The sequence below is a fragment of the Typopeltis vanoorti genome, chromosome 19, assembly GCF_054136105.1.
Source record: "Typopeltis vanoorti isolate ZY-2024b chromosome 19, IOZ_Tvanoo_1.0, whole genome shotgun sequence".
Classification (NCBI taxonomy): Eukaryota; Metazoa; Arthropoda; class Arachnida; order Uropygi; family Thelyphonidae; genus Typopeltis; species Typopeltis vanoorti.
Window position 1 is genome coordinate 52,183,755 of NC_143567.1, and position 16,799 is coordinate 52,200,553.

The following is a 16,799-nucleotide window of genomic DNA, read 5'->3' on the forward strand; positions in this document are numbered from 1 at the left end:
TTCCTGTTGTTCTGTTTGACAACTTTTTCATTATACATCGGTACCGTATTATACTTTTCTTTTAAGCGGCATCAATTATATCAAATATTTTTTTGGAAATTTATTTCCCCAACATTGCTTAATGTCTTTGGAGTAATCTCCTACAAACGTATTAACTGCTAATCACAAAGATTTTTGGTTGTTGGATGTTTATTTTTATTTTATTTTATTTATTTATTTATCGAATTGCCTTTCGATCTCAACGCGAATATAACTTAAAACTTAATATGTATGTATCCTATTTTTGAATTAATTCCCTCATTATATATATATATTATTCCGTTCAGTGGGGTGCACTGATGCAGAAAAATATATTGCGGGCTTAGCTTTGTCATTCGTGTGTCTTGAATCGGTGAATTAGTGTTCATGTGCTCCATGCTAGCTCAAGGACGCCGATTCACGGCTGTTCATAAGTTTTCGTGACGTAGAACCTTAACAACAATTTTATATAGAGTCAGCACAGTCAAGGAAGTTTACAAATTAGATAAAACATTTATCTATCGATTTGGCTAGAATTAAAACCGAAAAAAAAAAATAAGAAAGGCTACAAGAAAGAAAAGTATGCAGTCTGTTAATTGCATGTTCTCAAACTGATTTATGGGTGGAGTAAAAAACCCAAAAAACATAGATGAAAGGCCTTTAAAAATAGTCTTTATGACCTACATAGAATTCGAATTCACGTCTTTCTAATCGAAGGACAAATGCGTTGTTCTCTCAACTGTTCAGAGGCAGTTTACAGCATCTTAAAATCTGCTGCATGAATTCAATGAAACTTAGCCCAGTTTGGGATTAGTTTGAATATAGTACAACTAAAACTACGAGGCGAATCCATTATTCTTCTAAGCCCTTTTTCATAACCATTTTTTGCTATAAGCTTCTGTCATTTGTTTCCATCTTTCTCTGTTGAAGGCTTTCCGATGAAAACATTCTTCAATTATCTCCACTGTTATTTCATCTTATCTCTGATGGTCCGGGCATTCCTCTTCCTTCATATGGAGGTGATTATCCAAACACTTTTCATCCGTCAATGTCCTGCCTATCTCCATTTTAATTCTAATATCTCTTCCTCTATATCCAACATTTTTCTTAAATCTAGCGAATGCATAATCAATTGTATAATGTTAACATAATCAATTGCATCATCAGTTAATTAGATCTGTTTTTTTGTTGAGGCTTCTAACCTAGAAGTACTTCAGGTAATATGGAATACCATTTTACACAAAATGGTACTCGGTACTTTACTATCCAACCTATTTTAGAGTCTAGGTTATGCAAAATCTCTTAAGAGATAATCATAATGTCGTGATGATATTTGGATCTGTTTGTCTTGTAGGTAAGCCAACTTCTGTGGAGAAAGCAGAAGCTCCTTATCCTGTGGTAATTCAGCATGCAGATGACACTCTAGCTTTGGTAGTACAAGCTTATACATTTGGAAAATACATAGGATACTTGAAAGTCGGTTTCGATGATGAAGGCAATGTGGTATCCTGGAAGGGAAATCCTATTCTTCTTGATAACAAAGTGGTTCAAGGTTTGTTCATTATTTTAATGACTATTACAACGCAACCAACTCAATCAGTTTTACTGCAGCATAACTAACAAATCATTCACGTTGATTTCTAAAATAATAATTACGAAGTACACTACCTATTTGAATAAGTTATACAGTTGGAAAAATAGCTGAACTATTTTCACTTACAAAAATAAAAAGTTAAAACGGCTTGCTTGGAATAGTATGTTTTTTTTTTTTTTAATTTTAAAGTAGGAATTATTTATTGATAGGATTGAAATTCATCGCCATCTTAAAAAAAATTCAAAAATACTAAGGCCATCGTGGGATTATAACTCACAGCGTTTTTTGCTTGTGAAGTGAAACGCTGCCCTCTCGACAACCCAGACTGACAAAGTTGTTTACTAAAGTGGGGGGGAAGTTTGTTGTATTACTGGGTTTTATGGCGATGGCTCTGAGCTGTTTTGAATATTTAGTTATATCGAACCTGTTTCACTCCGAATATTTCTTTCGTATTCTTGTATTCTCTCTCTCTCTCTCTCTGTGTGTGTGTGTGTGTGTCAAGGCCGTATTCATAGGTGTGCGAACTGTGCGGTGGCACAGGGCCCCGCAAAGCTAAAAAAATTGAAAAAAGAAAATCAATTAATTTTTTTAAATTATATAAATTAATATTGTAATTATTATATAAAAATATTATTATATAGAAAACCAGATGTATATAATTTTACAACCAACTATTGTTGTTATAGTAAGCGAAATAAGATCGTAGCGGTAGTATTTGAAACTACTCTAAGATATATAACAATATGTTAAATAGGGAAAAGTGCATTATAAAACAGGTGTTTTTAAAATGCACTTTAAAATGGCAATTTTTTTTATGTGACATTACTTGCAAAACATCTTAAAAAATATATTTTGTAAACTGGTTTTAGGTTATCCGACATCAGAATTCAATAGCAGTTTTCAATCTATATTACATTTATTTATTTTCTAATATTATCTATTTTAGATATACTTTATTCATCAGGTAAGTAATTTTGTTTTAATTTATTAACTTATTTTATAATTAAATCTATCGTATTTAATTCTAGAGTATGACTAGTCGTGAGAGAGATTATTATGGAAGAAAATACCCAAGTGGGCATGAAAAACGAAAGCGAAAACAAGAAAAAGAAGCGGCTGAGGAACGTCAAAGAAATTCACTGTTTAAATTTATGAAGTTGAACTCATATATTTGTTCAGACATATCAGTTGATAACGGGAGTTCTTCGGCTTCAACATTAATTAATAATGAGAGTTCTGAAATACTCAAAGGAAGCGGAGAACATGACGCGTTTGGTCAAACAGTGAGTATTGAAGATCCTAAAACTGAGACACCAGAGGAAGGTGAACTGTTGATGATCCAGCAACATGGCCGAAAAATTTGAACAACGCAACACTAACACAAATTGTACAATGTGGTCCACCGTCTCCTCCGACTGAAAATGATTTTCCAAAAGATGACAATAAGAGGAATTTTTCCACAGCACTATGTTAGGACAATTGCAAACGGAGAGAAGCAAAACAGAAGATGGCTTGTATATTCAAACTCTTCCAAATCTATTTTTTTGTTTTTGTTGCAAATTATTTTCTTCTGATGATAATTTTTTATCTAATAATGGCTTTTATGACTGGCGACATGTAAGCGAAAGATTAAAGTCGCATGAACGAAATCCAGTGCACATGAAATGCATGTATTCACGGACACAAATGGAAGCTAATTTAAAAAATCACAATACAATTGATCAGGCAAATCAAAATGTCACAAAATTTGAAGCAGAACGGTTAAGAAATGTTTTAAGACGAATAGTAGCAGCAATTCTTTATTTATCCGAACATAATTTAGCTTTTAGAAGTAATTTTAATACTTTCTACACAACCCATAATGGTAATTTTTTTGGAATCATAGAATTAATTGCAGAATTTCATCCACTTTTAAAAGATCATTTAATGCGATGTTCGGAAAAAAAAATTATAGGTAAGAAACAAAATTCGTATCTATCACCCATTGTGCAAAATGAATTAATTGTTGATATGGGAACCAAAATTCGACAAAATATTGTAAATATAATACGACAGGCAAAGTACTATTCAATAATTCTCGATTGTACTCCTCATGTTAGTCATCAGGAGCGAATTTCAGTAATCTTTAGATTTTTACATATATTTGAAGAAAATATTGAAATTCGTGAACACTTTTTGATGTTTTTAACAACTAATGACACTACTGGTAAAGGTAACGGTATATGAAAATATAAAATCTTTTGAATAAATTAAATCTTAAATTGTCAGATTGTAGAGGGCAAGGGTATGATAACGGAGCGAATATGAAAGGAGTATATAAGGGAGTCCGTCCTCACATTTTAAATGAAAACGAAAATACATTTTATACTCCTTGCGCCTGTCATAATTTAAATTTGATTTTAGGGGATGTCGCAAAATCATCAATTATAGCAATACATTTTTTTAATGTTATACAAAAAAATATATACATTATTTGCTGCCTCAACTTCACGTTGAGACATATTAAAGAAATTTGTTAAACAATTAACTCCAAAATCGTTATGTGATACAAGATGGGAATGTAGAATAGAATCAGTTAGATCTGTACGTTTTCAAATTCCAGAATTTTTTAAATGCACTAAAAGAATTATTTAAAACTGCATCGGATAATACTATCAAAGTAGAAGTGGTTTCAATATATGAACAAACAGATTCATTTGAGTTTATACTAAGCCTTGTAATTTGGTATGAGCTTTTGTCAAAAGTTAATTTAGTAAGTAAAGTATTACAAAATCCAAAAATTCCCATAGACGTAGCAACTAAGCATATTAAAGAGTTAGTGCAGTACTTTGAAGAGCAGAGAATATCAGGATTTGATAGCTGTTTCGAGATTGCTAGGGAACTGTGAAATCTATTAGAAAGAGAAATTAAATTTAAAGAAAGTCGAATACGTTGAAGAAAAGTATTTTTTGATTATGAAACGCCTGATCAATCACACATAGCTGATAACAAAGATAATTTTAGAATAAATTTCTTTTTTTTGTAATTTTAGATACTGCTCTCAATCTGTCAAAAAAAGATTTGAATTGTATGAAATTCACCAAAAATCATTTGGATTTGTTTATGATATGAAATTAATAAGAAAAATGACAGAAAATGAATTAAAATTTTCTGCAAACAGCTGTATCAAAAATTAAATTCAGATATTGATGAATCTGAATTTTACAATGTATTAATTGTTTTTAGAAATATTGTTCCAGAAGATGCACCCATTGATATTTTAAAATTCATAATTGCAAATAATTTGTCGGATATTTATCCAAATATTACTACGGCATTTAAAATATTATTGACCAGTCCAGTTCGGTCGCTTCAGCAGAAAGGTCATTTTCCAAATTAAAATTAATAAAAACCTATTTGCGATCTTCTATGTCTCAAGAACGTTTGTCGTCCCTGGCAATAATATCTATAGAGCAAGAAATTACAAAAAAAAAAATTGAATTTTGATAGCGTTATAAATGATTTTATTGATAAGCGCATTAGGTTAAATAAAATTTAATATTTTAAGATTTCTTTTAAATCTTATAAGTTGTTATACATATATTTCATTCTTTATAGTAAAAATGGGTAATTTTTTCATATTTTTTATATTATTATTTATATTATTAAATAAATCATTGTTCTGGCGTATTTATATAATAATGTGTACTTACATAATAAAATAATATATCATGTACATACAAACACATTTATTTTTTAATTAATTTTTTCCCTTTACTTAAATTGATGCTAAAGAGCATATTTGTTTATTTATGTGCATAAATATTTTGCATATTTGATTTAATTAATTAATTAAAACAAGATATTCTTCCATTTAAAATTTCGATAAATGTTACTAACTTTCATGGGCCCCGCAAAATGTAGAAACGACCCTGGTGTGTGTGTGTGTGTGTTCTCCTGGCACCTACGATACTGGAGATTGTTTTAATATCTGGAACTCATCTATCTTTATGAAATTTTTAAGAGAGCTGGGTTTGACTAATATTTTACATCATGGCACAGCGCTTTTTTTTCTTTTTTTTTTAATCTGTTCGTGAGTGGAGGATTTCTTTTTTGAACTTCTGGTTTAGACATACTTGTATTGTAGAAATGCTAGTGCAAAGCGTTTGTTCATTTATTTTTATATATTTAATAGCCAGGGAAAGAAACAGAGATGGTTGCTGGCATTTTATTTTTTATGGTGGATTTTGAAAGATTGTTGGTTATTACTGATGATTGTGACGCTGTATAACATTTTATAAATGTTGTACACCGCCACAATCACCTGTGAAAAAAAAAAAATCTTTGATGATTTTTACAGACAATGCAGTACGTGTCAATAACATGTAATGTCTACAGGCATGGAATTAAGAACGATGGCGCAGAAAGATAATTCAAAGTAGATTCTGGAGCTGTTCCATTAACGCTAAGATAACTCCTCATCAAGCTGAAGGTTCATTCAAATATTTAACGACTAAATATAAACTGGTTGGTAGATATAATGATTTGGAACAGTTAAATTAGCTCATTTTGTGCGTTGTGAGACTAATATCGTATTCTAACATGTTTTTGCATTATTTCTAGGAACAAGTTGAACTAGGAACAATTTGATATTCATGTACACAAACGAGGAAAATTGTTTTATGATTTAAAATTAGACAGTATAAATGAGCACAACATAAATATGTTTATTAATTTATTTATATTTGCTTGTAATATTTAATTTTATCATCAACGGTCCTATACAATTCTCTTATTTTGTAAAAAAAATAAAAATAAAAATAAAAATCCATCTTTTAGCACTTTAGGAGGGCGAAGGGCTCTAGAGCACTGTGTTTACCAGTGTCATATTGCTACGCACGCAAGCTAGTGAGATGCTAGCTATTAGCGTAATTCGGCACTGTCCGTCGCGCAGTTCCACTGTTGTTTATGTGCAGTTTGCGCCAGTAGTAGAGTGTTCGTAGTGCTTATTGTGTTTACTCAGTCTCTTTAAATATTTGGACATTACAATTAAAGGATTTAATTGTAAATCCATTCCTTTAATTACAATTAAATGAATGGATTTTATTTTTAAGCAATTTTGAATTATACTAAACTATATAATTGTATCGATAATAAACAATATTTTTCATAAAACAAAACAAGAATATATTTTATTTTTAAATAATTTTGAATTAAATTATACCAATCTGTATAATTTTATCGATAATAAACAATATTTTTTCATGTTTAATTTTTTTTAAAATTTTTACCATAATTTTGATATTTTATCCAAACATGTATGCACTGTACATACAGTGTATATGTTGTTAATTACAGTGTATACGTATATGTTAATTACAGTGTATACACTGTACTTACAGTGTATATGTTGTTTATATGCCGCCACTGGAACTGTTGCTTTTTATTTCCTCATTTATATAATGAGAAAATAAAAATCAAAGATATGATCAACTTCATAAAAATATTAAGCATTTTTTCCAGTGTAGTGCATGACATTCTCTTTAATTTTTCTACTAATGACGTAATGTAGTATCTGGATTTCACTATTGCCATTTCGAGATTTGAAAAAATAAAATAAAATAAAATAATTAAAGTAATATATATAATGCTAGCTGATTTTTCATATGTGTTTTAAACTTATAACCATTGTAATTATCCATTTTTTAATGGCCTAAAATACGAAACTAAAAGTAACATCCGGTAACTTTTTAGTTACATTATTTGCTGAAGTATTGACGAAGGCAAAACGCGAAATTGAATATGTTGTTCCAGATTAATCCTAGGGCTTGTAATAATGATTTAATTTTATTCATAGATCAACAGCTGCTTGAGGCGCTTAAACCATGGGACGCAAAAGTGAAAGTGAAAAGCCAGGAAACAATTGGAAAGACAAACGTATTCCTGGAAGGAAGCCGAAAAGTGTGTGGCATGAGAGAATGCAACTTCGGAAACCTAATGACTGATGCTATGGTGGATTATTTTATTAGAGAACCCACAAAGACCGAGTGGAACTCTGTAGCTATTGCTGTATGGAATGCAGGCGCAATTCGAGCATCTATAGATGAACAGGTCAGCAAAGGTAAGATTCAGAATTTAGAATGAGTTCTCTTTCAATCAACTAACCGTAAATCTTACACTAAGGATTTTGTCTGTTAATCACAGCCATTCTAGTCTTCATACAAGATGACTATCAGCTGCTTTATGAAGACTCAAATAGCTCCTTCAGACGAATTTTCAAGTGCTAATGATCTCATTAGCCACTTGAATCTCCATGAAGTGACAAATGCAAGAATTCAAACAACTTTTACCAGTCCTTAAGGTTTCTATCTGCTATTTTTCCTGTAAGTTCATTTGGCATTACACTTCTTGAAATTATTCTAATCTCGATCCATTGGATATAATCCAATATTATCCCATTATAATTAAGTGGTGTATTCGTCACCAGAACTTAGAGATTAATATTTACCATGTAGAATTAATGGAGGACCAAAGAAATTTTATTCTGAAACCAAGAAGAATCATTAAAAGCGTCCTTACTTCTTTCTCGCTCAATTGAAATCAATGTCGGTAGAGTCACGGATATTGATATTCCTGACATCCTGAAGCCCTGCATACAATTCTTACTGTCTAGAATAGATTGAGAAAAATACCAAAAAGTAGAAATATCAGAAGAGATGGAATCCACATGGAAAAATCACTTTTGTAATATACATTATTATCTTAGCCACGAAAAAAAGGTTGTAATTTGAGCATGGATTATAGGGATTAGAGAGAGAGAGAGAGGGGAATATAATTTTATTCAAATTGATGTGGCCGTGTATACGCTATTGCCATTTTATCAGAAACAACCCCTTAACAGTGTGCGCCTTCGAAACAATCTCCATACTTAAACATCGATATCATGCACATGCATCTTCTCCAAAAGGATGACCGATGCAATTCAATTAGAACTGCGAGGGGTAGCTCTATATCACAAGCATTTCTTTCCACAACGTACCTAAAGATTCGTTCATTGATGGAGCCAGTTGATAAGGTAAAGTCACTATCGTGTTTAAAATTGTCCATTACATGTAATAGACAAAATTATCGTTAGCAACGATATTCTCAGTAAATTACACCATCCGGTCCTTGCTCTATTGGCACTGGGAAAACTAGTGCCAGGAAAACATGACACAGATCATCACTTCACCATACTTGCATTAGCGTGACCAATCAAACCAACTAATACAACCATGCCAATCCAAATGGAAGCGAAAGAGAACTTGAAAAAAAGTGAAACAAATATTTTAAGACACTAAATTTATTAATCTTTTTAAGAGTAATTAAACTTTTAAGCTGGTTATTAAAACATTTTATAAAACTAAGATTATATAGTACAATATAGTACGATAAGTTTTATATAGTACAAAGTAATTCTTTGATTGATTTTATAGGATACATTATGGTCGGTGACATACTCACTAGCATTCCTTTTCAAAACTACTTGGACATTATTAGTTTGCAAGGAAAACACGTGAAAAAGATGCTGGAACATTCCATTATGAAATACGACATAAGTGGCACAAACATACTAGGAGCCTTTTTGCAAGTTTCAGGTGAGTAAAGGTAAGTACGCAGTTGTACTTGGCTAGTCAGATATAATTTAAAACTAGTATAGATACAGAGGCTCTGCTATAATATAAATATTTCCTAAAACATGCACAATATCCAATAAAGTCGAACAGTTTTAAAATAGCAAACTTATGGAATGATGTTAAGCGTATTTGTCTCATCATGCTCAACCACTTTTCATTTATTTTTTTCAAACAGTCGAAAGATTCTGAAGACGTTTTACGTTCACTATCTCTGGTGTGTGTGTGGGGGAGACATTTTATCTATGCGACACTGCGAACTACACACCATTTTTCAATGAATGCATGGGATTTTATGATACACAAAAAAATCGTGTGAATGCTCGAAAGGACAAAATCAACTAATATCGAATTCTTGCATATTTTATCGTATTGCTGCAGCTAATGTCCTGCTTGAAATCGGTACAGTCATAATTTTAATATTTTTGGGAGCTTTCTTGTAAAGATGCACATTATCGAATGCTTCACGGACAGTGAAAATGAAAGAATTTAGATGCTTAGCAATGCTCGCGAGTAAATGCATGTTTTGCTTATAATATTCCATTTCGCATCTGCAGATTTAAGGGCATAGTCGGTATCGACGAAGCCGATACGGACTTGGTTCGAATTCCATCTAGGACGTGAAGGCTTTTCTAGCTTAACTAACTAGATAACTTCATGAGTTAAGAGAGACATTAGTCACGCTTGAAAATATTGTTGTTTCAGACGACAGAATTGGTATGGATAGTACAGGGAAAACAACATTTGTTTCCACAGTACTAGAGGTTCAATTCTAATCGCAGACAAGAGAATTTTTTTACGCTTTTCTTAAACCCGGTTTCTCTCTGGTACTGGCAAGCGTTTTTTTTTTTTTCTCCCTACCTGTAAACTTGGGTTTTTCGTCCCTTAAACTCAAGAAAATCGTCTGTGGAACCCACACTATTTCAGACAACATATTGTGTTAGAGTTAGGGACCACGAGATGACAGCTTGTTTACCAGTCTCTTCACTAGATGCCGTTTAAAATTAGCGATAGTCTTGGGCCAGCTATCTCTGATTGGCTACCTGTGGAGATTCAACTGTCCACTCAGTTTCGAAAAGTATCGCCTACTCCCCATAACGTAATAAAAGACGTTAGCTGATTTTTTTATGCCGTAGAATTCTTCAAAATATTAATTTCAGACAATTTCCTGACACGTTTTTGTGAACTGAGTCCTTCGCTTGATAGAGATGCGTTCTTCAGTCCATCATTCCCAGATTTTCACATTCAGAATTGTACTAATCCTAACCATCACTGAGCTTTGATGTTAAGTCCGCAGAATAAAGTAGCATAATTTGTATTCGGAAAGCTATTGCTGACCGCATCGCTTCCTGCTGACCAGGAAGGGATGCGTTCCAACTTCCCTGGCATATCGTGGATCAGTGAAGTTCTTTGTTGGTTAGTGTCTGTTTCTACGGTTTCTAGGTTTTTCTTGGAATCAAGAAAAACCTAGAAACCGTACCTTTTGTCCATGGATGAAATTCAAACAACTCACAAGTCTTTCCGTCCTAGACGATTTTGCCTGTTGAGAAAATCTGCAAATCTTTCTTGGAATCAAGAAAAACCTAGAAACCGTACCTTTTGTCCATGGATGAAATTCAAACAACTCACAAGTCTTTCCGTCCTAGACGATTTTGCCTGTTGAGAAAATCTGCAGAGTGTATTATTATTATTATTATTATTATTATTATTACGCGCAACTCCAAGGAGTCGACAGACTCATCGAGGGAGGCCCAACATCATGTCAAGAACAACTATTCAACATTCACACAGTATCTATCATACTTCACCTTGAACTCATTTACAGTCATGGCATCCACAACAGACTCTGGCAGCTTATTCTACTCATTTACCACTCTCCAAGTAAAAAACCTAGCTCTAACACCCTTGCTAACCACACTCTTACCAAGCTTCCATGGATGCCCCTAGTCCTCCCACTACCAGTCCGATTCTCAAAAATATCTTCTGAATTAATCTTATAGAAACCCGTCAGTAATTTGAATGTCTCAATCATATCACTCCTCTTTTCGCCAATCAACCAATTTCTGCAGCCCACAAATCTTCAACCTGTTCTCGTAAGGTTCATTCCATAGTCCTGCTATTATCTTGGTCACTCGTCTCTGGATCCTCTCCACCTCCTCCCCATCAAGAAGAAACCTAGGTGACCAAATATGGGCATAGTAGTCGAGATGAGGTCATATCAAGGCTCGGTACAGAGGAACAATAACTTGCTTATCTCTGCTCGTCAAAGTATTCTTCAGCAACCAAGTGAGTTGATGAGCTGATTTATCCACTTTTGCATTGTGCCCCCTAAACTTCAACTCCCTATCTACCGACACTCCTAAATTCCTAGCCTCATCAATCTCCTAGAGTACGGTTTCACCAATGTGATATACTGCTACTAATCTTTTCACCCCAAAATGCGTAACCTTACACTTTGCCACATTAAATCGACATCCATTTTCCTTAGCCCAGTCCTCCAAACTATCCAAATAATCTTGCAAAATTTTGACATCCTGTGCACTCACTATTGCTCTACCCAACTTTGCATCATCAGCAAACAAGTGAATACTTCCTCTCAGATCCTTTCCTATATCGTTAATGAACAAATTGAAAAGTAGTGGTTCAAGAACAGAACCCTGCGGCACACCACTAGTCACAGGGCGTCTTTTGGACTCTACTCCTGAATAAACCACTCTCTCATATCTCTTCATCAACCACCCTCCTATCCATCTCACCAACCCTATATCCATCCCCATCTGCTGCAGTTTACTGATTAGAATTCCATGTGGTATTCTGTCAAAGGCCTTCGCAAGGTCCAGTAGAATCACTGTAAACCCATTACCCTTATCCAGTTCAGCCGTCACTGTGTTATAAAACGTGAGCAAGTTACTGAGGCATGATCTACCCTTCACAAAACCATATTGTCCCCCATACAGTATCCCATTTTCATCTATCCAATCCTGTATTTTTTTCTTGACTATTTTCTCCAAGACCTTAACGATTCCTGATATGCTGATCGGCCGGTAATTTTCAACAGCAATCTTGAAACCTCCTTTATGCAGTGGAACTATTTTCCCCTCTTTCCACCCCCTTGGGACTAACTCAGACCCGAGACTCAAATTAAACAAAATGGTCAAAGGCACTAACAATTCTTTAGCCGCTTCTCGTACGACACGAGCTGGTATACCATCCAATCCCGCAGATGAATTGACAATGAGGTTTTGTAATAGATTATTCACCTCCACTTTATTCACCACAATTCCCGTATAAGCTGTTGATTCTTCCATTTCTGCAATGTCACCACCAGGATGATATACTCTTGCAAAGTGCTCACTCAGTAATTTGCTATATCAGCTGATTCGGTTATCTCCCTACCATCGGAATTCTTTAAAATCATTCTGCCATATACATTTTTTCTTTTACTTGCAACATATCGAAAAAACTGTTTGGGATTCTCTTTAGCCTGCATGGCTAATGTTCTTTCATAATCCTTTTTTGCTTTTCATACTACACTTGTTACCCTTCTGGCCTGGGCTTTATACCGTTCATGTGCCTGCAGGTCACCTTTCTCCTTAAATTCCCTCCACAGTTGTTTCTTTTTTTGCAGCTCAAGCTTAATGGTGTTATTCATCCATTAATCCCTACATGATTTATTATTCGGACTCTAGGTATACAGTCAGCCATTGCCTCCTGCAAACACTCCTTAACCGCCTCCCATGCACTATCAACATCCAGCCTTTGCAGTTTTACATGCCATGGCACTGAACCAATCAAACTCCTAAGCTTGTCATACTTACCAGCCCGATAATTCCACATGCACCCTGTCTTAATTGTAAATTCCACACCTTTAGCCACCTCCGAAGTTAAGACCCTATGATCACTCTCACCAATTGGTGGCAATGTGGTCCTATTCGTTACAGTCAGATCCTCAGATGCAATTACTAGGTCAAGCACTCTCTGACCCCTAGTATTTTCCATTACATGCTGTCGCAGATAGTTATCCCTTCATAACCGCATAAAATCCAATTCCTTCCTCCCATGGGTCCTCTCCTCCCTCGAATCAATGCTACCATAGTTGAAGTCTCCCATAATAATTACCCTCCTTCCACTCATTTCTTTTATTTGCTTATGCATACTAGACAGTATGCATAAGTGTATTATGATTGTATTATGTATTATGAATATAAATTGCATATTCTGGCCAGTTTGCCTGCTTTGGGATATTTAAAACACTTCTGCCTTCCGCACGAGACCGACTAACCCGCCTTCAAATTGAAAAGCCTGAAAAAAGGTTCTTCGCGTCTCGTATGAGTTTGAAACCTAGGTCTTCCCAACCACAGGGCATCGTCGAAACCTCACCTATATTTATTTAAGTGAGATACGAAGCTTACTTATAAATACTTATCTCAAAACTTCGCTAAATGTAGATTCTTAAAAATTTCGATTATGCATTCTGAATTATGGTATGTTCGATCTGACTGCTTCGTAGTAATAAATATTTTGAGGAGTCCTATGAAATATTTGAGAAACTGAAAGTACAAAACACTTGCATTAAGAGAAGTATCTTAAAATGTACTTTATTCAGTGAAAAGGATGCCTTTGATCGAATAAAATTTGTTTACTAATGACAGCAACCAATTAGAACAACTCTGATGTCCTAATTCGTGGTTGCAATTGTTAATACTAATAGTTTTATTAGATCTAATACTAACAGTTTATTTCTTAGAGATAAGATATAGTTATTCTGTTCTTCCATAAATGTTATTATTCTTTATTTACCTTCAAGGAATGCGCGTGCGTTATGATCTCAGCAAATTGCCAGGAAATCGTGTAGCTGAAGTAGAGATGAGGTGTAGTCGGTGTCGTGTGCCCCAGTATTTTCCGCTCAACGAAAGTGAAGTTTATAACATAATTATCAGTAATTACATTGCCAAAGGTGGCGATGGTTATTCATTCCTTAAGGAATCTGCTGTTAACTATTATGATTCAGGTACGATCTTACAAACGCTTTGTAATTTATTTGTAATACAGGAAAACCTCGCTTAACGCGATTAATTAATCCATCAATTAATGGGTGCTAAGCGAATACAATAAACAATAGGAATAATTATAATTCATTCATCAGTTAGTGAAAATTTGGGAAAAAAATGAATGACTGTATAAGCTATATTAGAGGATAAAATCATTAAAGTTAATAAAAATCAATTGCTCAAATTTTTATTTAATGTCTAAACATTTGATCGAGTTACTTTTTTACAAAAAAAAAAAAAAATAAAATAAAATAAGTAAAGATGTTTGAAACGTACTCGACGTTTTCATCTTGTCATACAATTTGCGATAGCTGGCGATCGCTTTATAAAGAAGCTTCGGCGGACTGCGAAGCTTCTTTCCATATCAGGATCATCATCAAACAACAATTCCTTAACATACTCAATGTGATTGAAAACTAGCTTAAGTTCTTTTGCAGTTAACTTCTTAGTCATAACATTCTCTTCTTGTTCTCACTCCTTATCTTCTTCTTCTTCATATGCACGCTGTTTTTCTAGTAGAAGGAGATCATGTGTATTGATCTCCTGATCTTAAATGTTCTGAATGGGAATCGAGCAAGTTTCTCACATATTAATTATCCAGTTCATTAAATCCAAGTTCTTTTCCAATTGTTAACTAACATAGGCAGTTTCGTCGACGTTGACTATTTGCTGATCGTCATAATCACCCTCCTGAATTATCCTTTGAGATTCTTCAGGAAACTTGGCCACAGAATCTTTATCAGCACTAGCACATTCCCGAGTTATTCTTACGTTATGCAGTCCAGCTCCATTTTTAAAACGGTTAAAACATCCTAAACTTGAAGTAAGGCTTTTATATTTCTCTTGAAATTTGGTCTCCTTCAATGAGGTAAAAATATTAAGAGCTTTCTGAATATTCCCTGTACTAAGCGGTATTCTTTTCTAGTTATAATCCTCAATCCAGAGTGAATGGAAGACGCTCCATCTCGATCATTAAATGGCTTCTATTTCGGATGATCTGCATGCTTAAAGAAACAGTAGCAACTTTTCCCTTGTTCTTCGTATTCGTAGCTCTTATTTAATATAGTCCACGTCATAGACTCGCTGTATACAATGATTGCGCGAGACCAGGTCTCGCGCAATCATTGTATTACTAGCGCCACTTTCATGTCTCTTAATGAACTTTTCGCTCTCTGCAGATTGGCGACAAAAAATTTCGCGTAACGTAAAAAAAATCGCGTTAACTGTTTAATCACTCGCTTAAAGCGGGAAATAGTATCGTTTCGCTCAATCGCATTAACTGGTTATCGCGCATATCGAATTAGCTTTTCCTGTATTATATAATAATAGAATGAAATAGAATAAATAAATAACTGGAATAAATAAATCTTTACAATCAACAAAGTATAGTCATATAGTGTGATATTTCCATAAATGTCCTCTCTTTCATATGAAAGCTACACTGACTTAAAAAAAAAATCTTTCCAAATTATAATGTGATTTACGGTGGACACGTGCTGCCTTAAAATATAATATAGTCTTTGTAAAAAAATCAACACTTCTGTGGAAAATCAAAAAACAACCAAACTTTTTTTGGTTGTTTTTGATTCGAAGTTTGAAATGCTAGATATATAAAGATTTTATGCTTTTTTATTTCTCTTTTGTTTCTTGTTTTGATTAACAAAAAACTTGGTTAAATTAATTTTCTTCTAACTTATGAAAAATTAGAAGTAGAAAAATTTAATCGCGTTTTTTTGCTTTAATTTCAGGAGTCTTGGATTCAGATGTTATCATCGCTTATTTGAACAAGACTTCTCCAGTGTATGATGGCCTCGAGGAGAGAATCAGTTTTGGTACACGTAGTACAGCACCACCACAACTACATACTGGACTTTTTGCATGGGCACTTCTTGTACTACTTACTCTTGGTTATACACAAATCTCGTGAAAACAACGCAGCTAGAACAATAACAAAAACAAGTTATGAACTCTCCAGCAAATCAACTGAAGAATCAAAGAATAATATTTTTATAAACGAATTCGAAATTTGAGAAGTAAGAAGCTTCGTCAATATGTTGAAAGAACTGAATAAAGTATTGGATTCGTAGCAGTGAAAAAGCGCACTTCTCAAAACACTGTAACAATAGCAAAAAAAAAAAAAAAAAAAAATCCCTTTGTACTTTAAATATAACTTTTTAAACTGTAATTTCAAGCTAAAGTTCCAGAAAGGAATTACGACTTCTAAAACAGACAATGAGAATATTAATTCTAAGTTTTTGTACCTGTCTGCATAAGCAATTATACGTAGGTTGGCCTCGTCAGTTTGAAAATTATTAACTCTAAAAAAAAATAAAAAAATAATAAAAAAATATAAAAAAATCACAGAGGAAATGGACTGGGCTTCAAACAACACAGATTCATTCTTGCAAATATTATTTACTGTACTATAACCAAGAGCATAAAAGTTTTTAAGGTGCTACCTATGCATATATAAATAACATAAAC

General features: G+C 33.5%; 1 protein-coding gene across 1 annotated transcript in view; it reads left to right on the plus strand.

The window, feature by feature from the left end:
• LOC150096087 (snake venom 5'-nucleotidase-like) overlaps nucleotides 1–16,412 on the plus strand; it is a 40,440-nt gene extending 24,028 nt beyond the window's left edge. The window contains exons 5-9 of the mRNA XM_090409121.1: nucleotides 1,373–1,570; nucleotides 7,449–7,712; nucleotides 9,067–9,228; nucleotides 14,072–14,275; nucleotides 16,064–16,412. Coding sequence (XP_090265247.1) covers nucleotides 1,373–1,570; nucleotides 7,449–7,712; nucleotides 9,067–9,228; nucleotides 14,072–14,275; nucleotides 16,064–16,242 — 1,007 coding nt within the window. The 3' untranslated portion in view covers nucleotides 16,243–16,412. The remainder of the gene's footprint in view (nucleotides 1–1,372; nucleotides 1,571–7,448; nucleotides 7,713–9,066; nucleotides 9,229–14,071; nucleotides 14,276–16,063) is intronic.
• Nucleotides 16,413–16,799: the final 387 nt, after the last annotated feature.